Genomic DNA, 6,281 nt, shown 5'->3' with positions numbered 1-6,281 from the left:
TCGTAGAATCTATGAAAACCGTGACTGACAAACTAAGTTCTATTATTGTGTACAATTAGTCTTGGTACGCCAAAGTGGTAGAGGACGTGATGTTTGATGAACTTGATCACATTCGAAGCATTAACTTCTTTCAAAGGAATGGCTTCTACCCACTTGAAAAAGTAATTGGTTACTGCCAATATGAACCGATGTCTTTTGGAGGTCGGTAGGGAGATAAGTCTGACGATGTCCATTCCCCACATCTCGAATGGCCAAGATGAGGTGGTTGGATGTAGATTTCCTAGTGCTTGATGAATGAAGTCACCGTGAATCTGAAAGGCATGACACCGTATAGCATAATTGACAGCGTCTGCAAATATTTTAGGCCAATAGTAACCAATTCTTCGAAGATGATCTCCTAATTTAGCTCCTGGTTAGTGAGCTTCACACATTCCATCATGAGCTTCTTTAAGAGCCACATGCACTTCTTTTCTGGAAAAGCAGTGAAGCAAGACTCCATCATGTGATTTTTAGTACAAGGTTTGAGAAACTACATCATAATAGAATCGAAGGGCCATCCATTTTACGATGGCCATTTCCTTAGAATCATCGGGCAGTATCCCGTACAAGACATAGTCAATATACGGGAACCACCAATCTCTTGGTTCGAGCTCAATTGAAGTCGCAAAGGCAATCTCCGCTGTTGTTTCGTTTGAGCAATCTTCTAAAGGTAGCTTGGGGTGATACAATTCACGACTCATGACGAATATCATCATCTCTACTTTTGGCGGCAATGCCAATGAAGTTACCAGCAAGGCTAGAGCATCTGCATATGCATACTAGACTCGTGGGATGTATCCAATAAAGAAGCCTTCAAACTTCTGGGCTACATCTAGCACAGCGAAGTGGTATAGGACTAAGTCCTCATTATGTACATCATATTCTCTTCGGACTTGATTCACGATGAGCTGAGAATCACCATGAGCCTCAAGGTATCAAATATTGTGCTCCTTGGCTAACTGCATCCCTAATACCAAAGCGTTGTAATTGTTGGTGCATGGCTCAATTAGAGAGAATCATCTTGGGATTACATGACCACTTGGGATACAAGTACTACCCCACACCAGTGGTATTTCCTCCATTAAGGTTTGCTCTAGACGTACCGTCAAAGAACAATTTTCATACTTGTATGCCCTCTTGGATTATACAAGCTTCAGCAACTTCATCTGGTAAGTCTTCATATAATTTGGACGAATTAGATATTGGATGATCAGCCAGGAAATCCGCTAGAGCTTGGCCTTTAGCATCCTTTTGAGGTAGGAATTGCATGGAATATTGCTATAAGAGTATCGCCCATTTCGTTAGACGGTAATTCAGTGAAGAGGGTTTCATCCTAAGAACCCTCAAAGGATTCACCTTGGAGATGATATGAATTGATTGTTCGACCAAATGGTGTCGCTTGTGCTAGAAAGCAAATACCAAGGCAATAACTCCTTTTCTACCAGATTGTACCAGTGTTCGGCTCCAATCATGATTCTGCTGAGGTAGAAAATTACATGCTCATGTCCTTGGTCTTTGTTCTGAGCTAACAAAGCTCTAAGAGAATGATCTATGGCTCTCACATGTAACAGGAATGGTTTTCCTGATATTGGGGCCCTAAGGACGGGTGCCTATGTGAGGTATCGCTTAATCTCCTCAAATGCCTTTTGGCAATCTTCATTCCAAAGGAATGAGACTCCTTTCTTCATCAACTTGGTGAAGAGTCGGCAGTGTCCTAAGAGATTTTATATGAATCTCTGAATATATTCCAATCGACCTTGCAAGTGATACGAGTCATCGTGCGAGCATCTTTGATCGCAGAATTATCAAAGGTGGGTTGAGAAGAGGATGACAGAAATACAAGAACAATTCAGTATATGACGAAGTAAAATACCCTCTCTAGATTATGAATATGAAAAGATTACAATCCCTCTCTCATAATCTCACTAGAATCGAGAACAAGCTCTCAATTCTCTATAAACCCTAATCTCTCTTGATTAGAATCTCACTTTGATTATATCTGATTGATTAGAAACCCTAAACAATCCCTTATATAGGTGTAACAATGTGGATGGCAAAGTGGTAAATAACCAAGCCTAACTCAACAGGAATTTGTGCAAACAGAAACCCAAACGAACCAGGAAACCTTCGATGAGTCGACTCACGACTGAGATGAGTCGACTTGTCCGAAACTGAACAAAACACAAAACCAGCAATGAGTCGACTCATGACTGAGATGAGTCGACTCGTCAAAGTCTGGTGATAAACGGTTGGATTTCATGAGTCAACTCATGACAGGCATGAGTCGACTCAACCTGATGAGTCGACTAACCTGATGAGTCGACTCATGACTGTTATGAGTTGACTCACGGGCTAAAAACTAGATGCTTCGATTCTTCGATTCATCGTCTCATTCCACGCTTCAACCTGCGTTCCACTGTGCTATTTTACACCTCTATTCTCAAGCTACCATGAGAATCAGCTATCCTCAACCTCCCATGAGGATCACTAAGTTCGGAAGATAAGATACACCAGTATCATGGGTCCCCCCTTTAGGAACTTGAAGTCACATTCAGGTTAGAACTTTAGCTAAGGAAACTCGCGAGCTCCTCCATCCTTTCTGCATCACCTGACCTTGCTAGGAACTCAGTAGCAACGTACAACTAGAAACGACTCCTTCGCTCCTTGCTTTATCGTAGTCGTCTTCCGCTCTAACATGCAATCCTCTTTCGATGGCTTTTCTGGAAGTCTAATACACAGCAAGACAAACTTCTTACTTGCATTCACTAACCTCTTCACTCACATCGCCGTCCCTAAGCTTGTCTCCCTCGGAAGAGACGCCGAACGAAATATGAACTTTTTACCACCTTTAGTGAATGTATACTTCTTAGCCCGCCTCTCGTAGATCGCATATCTATCCCATAAGTACGGATTACCCAGTATAATCTGACAAACATCCAATAGAACTACGCCGCACGTAACCTCGTCACTATACAACTCATGGAGCGCAAATCTAACAGTGCATTGATCAACTACACTCAGTCTCTCCTCCTTCTGAATCCACCCTAATGGATCAGGCTTCGGATGCTTGACCATCTTCAAACCCAGCTTCTGAACCAAGGCCTTAGATATCAAATTCTTCTCACTATCCGGATCAACTATGGTATTAACCAAACTAGTCTTCACTTGCAACTTAAGCACAAAGAGTTGCTCTCTCGGGTCATTGTCCTCCTTCGTGGCATGTCTCCCCACCATAAGGTTGAGATTGTTGTTAAGCTCTGTCATCCCCGGGAATTCTTTTGGACCTTGAGCTATCATATATACCTTTTTCTCCTCCCCCTGCTTCAATCCTTTTGGCTTGAGATGAGGATACTTCTCTCAACACCGATCAGCAACATGCCCTGTCTTCTCGCAGTGAATACAAATTAGTTCTACTTTCCCTGGATCACCCTTCTTCTCCTCCTTATGTTTGGAACCACTAGACTCGCCTCCTGTCTGTTTGGAGTCTCCCTTAGTCTCGTTGCCCTTCTTCTGCTTGCCCTTAATGGCAATAGCCTTCACGCTCGCCTCTGCAATAATCTCGACCGTGAATAACTTCATCTCCTTCCGGATGTAATTGCTCAATCCCGCCATATACTTTATAAACACAGAATATTCCTCTGTCATAATGTTGAGGACCATCGCCTACTGCTGGAACTCCGTGTTGTATTATTGAACGGTTTGATTAACTCTTTGCCGTAAGTCGTACCACTTGTACCAACACTCTTCAAGGAATCCCATCGGGTAGAACTTCTTCCTCAGTAACTCCTTGAACTTATTCCATGACACCGCCTTCTTCTCCAGCTTGCAGTAGGATTTCCACCATATTAACGCGTGCCCTAAAAGCTTCAAAGTCGCGAACACAATCTTCTCCTTGGACGAATATCCGTAGAGAGTGAAATACATCTCCATACGTTTGATCCAATCATCGAATTTCTCCACATTGACACTCCTATCATAAACAGAAATCTCCACCTTGAAGTCAATCTTTAGGTTATGGTAAGAATTCTTACCCCCTTGATGCAATGCAGCCTTAACGGTTGCCTCCTCCTCATCGGTATCTGAATCCTCTCTCTCCACATCGGACTCCACAATTTTCTTCTTAGACTTTGAAGAAGATTTACCTTGTTTATCACCTCCATGGATAAGACTGACGAGTTGTGTAAGAGTAGACCCTATCATCTCGATCTGCTTCTCTAATGCATCAATCCTCGCTGAATTGTCTCCTTCAGCCATCTCCTTCTTCCTTAAAACTTGGACTCCTTCCAATGAAATAAGGATCTCGCCTAGCTTCTTGTATTGCGATCGAGTCAGGACCATACACAGGATGCCCCCTCTACCGAATCTAATTGCTCTGATACCAACTTGATATGAGTCGCCGTGCAAGCACCTTTGATCATAGAATTATCAAAAGTGGGTTGAGAAGAGGATGACATAAACACAAGAACAATTCTATATGTGACAAAGGAAAATACCCTCTCTAGACTATGAGTACGAAAAGATTACAATCTCTCTCTCACAATCTTACTAGAATCGAGAATAAGCTCTCAATTCTCTCTAAATTCTAATCTCTCTTGATTATAATCTCACTTTGATTACATCTGATTGATTAGAAACCTTAAACAATCCCTTATATAGGTGTAACAATGTGGATGGCAAAGTGATAAATAACCAAGTCCAAACCCAACAGGAATTTATGCAAACAGAAACTCAAACGAACCAGGAAACCTTCGATGAGTCGACTCACGACTGAGATTAGTCGACTCATCCGAAACTGGACAAAACACAAAACCAGCAATGAGTCGACTCATGACTGAGATGAGTCGACTCGTCAGAGACTGTGAAACATGGCTAGGTTTCGTGAGTCGACTCATGACAGGCATGAGTTGACTCAACCTGATGAGTTGACTCATGACTGTTATGAGTCGACTCACGAGCTGAAAACTGGATGCTTCGATTCTTCAATTCATCGTATCGTTCCACACTTCAAACTACGTTCTACTGTGCTGTTTTATACCTCTATTCTCAAGCTACCATGAGAATCAGCTATCCTCCAGTTCCCATGAGGATCACTAAGTTTTGAAGAGAAGATACACCCATATCAGCTAGCCTCTGAGCTCTTTGATGTTTCTCAGAGGTGGCATTTCTTGGATAGCACGAATCTTTTCTGGATTAAGAGAAATCCCCTTGGATATAACTATAAACCCGAGGAATTTGTCGCTAGTAACCCCCAGGAAAGATTTCGTAAGATTCATCTTCAATTGATGTGCTCGCATAATATCGAACATCATCTTCAGATCTGCAAGATGTTCACCTTTGTTTTGGCTCTTCACCTCAATATCATCCATGTAACACTCTATCTTTTTAAGTAGATATTCATAGAAAATTGTGTTCATCGCACGCTGATAGGTTGCACCAGCATTCTTTAGTCCGAAGGGCATTACTGTATAATAGTACACCCCTAGTGGTGTTCTGAAAGCGGTGTGCTTTTCATCTTCTGGGTACATTTTAATCTGATTATACCATAAAAACCCATTCATAAAATACATCCTCTCATACCCATAAGTATTGTCAATCATGACATCTGTGATGGGGAGTGGAAATCCGTCCTTCGGATATGCAGTGTTTAGGTCACGAAAGTCGATTCAAATTCAAACATTGCTATTTTTCTTAGGCACGAGAACATTGTTAGCCACCCAGTCAGGGTATTGTTCCTCTCTGATAAAGTCAAAGTCGATAAGCTTTTTGACTTCTGATTCAATCGCCTCTATAATATCTGGACACAACCAACATTGTTGTTGCTTAACGGGCTTCGCATCTGGATCAATGTTAAGACGATGCATGGCTACTTTAGGATCAAAACCCGGCATATCTTCATAATTCCAAGCGAAGACATCTATATATTCTCTAATGAGAAATATGAGGTCTTCTTTCTCAGGGGGTGATAAGCTCTCGCTTATGAAGATTGGCTTGGGATTGATTTCATCCCCCATGTTGATTTGGATTACCTTATCTTCTATGGGTGGCTCATGTTGTTCGAAGTGCATATCCCACAAAATGTTAAGGCATTTGATCCAAGAGTTATTGGTGGACTCAATCGACTTTTTATCGTCCTCATCTACATCTTTATCTGGATGACTAGCTAAAGTCGTGTTCATAGACACGTTTTTAAAGAATGTTTCGATGCTCACATTGGATTCCCATGATCATGTTCCAGATAAATG

General features: G+C 41.8%; 1 protein-coding gene across 1 annotated transcript; it reads right to left on the bottom strand.

Moving 5' to 3' along the window:
• Positions 510-5,636, bottom strand: LOC109846924. The gene is made up of 2 exons (XM_020416161.1): positions 5,372-5,636; positions 510-805 (listed from the first exon to the last, which is right to left on the bottom strand). The coding sequence occupies exons 1-2, from the start codon at positions 5,634-5,636 to the stop codon at positions 510-512; spliced, it is 561 nt and encodes a 186-aa protein (XP_020271750.1).

The sequence above is a fragment of the Asparagus officinalis genome, chromosome 7, assembly GCF_001876935.1.
Source record: "Asparagus officinalis chromosome 7, Aspof.V1, whole genome shotgun sequence".
Taxonomy (NCBI): domain Eukaryota; kingdom Viridiplantae; phylum Streptophyta; class Magnoliopsida; order Asparagales; family Asparagaceae; genus Asparagus; species Asparagus officinalis.
Note: the sequence above shows the minus strand (reverse complement) of the source record. Positions and strands in the feature narration are given on the sequence as shown.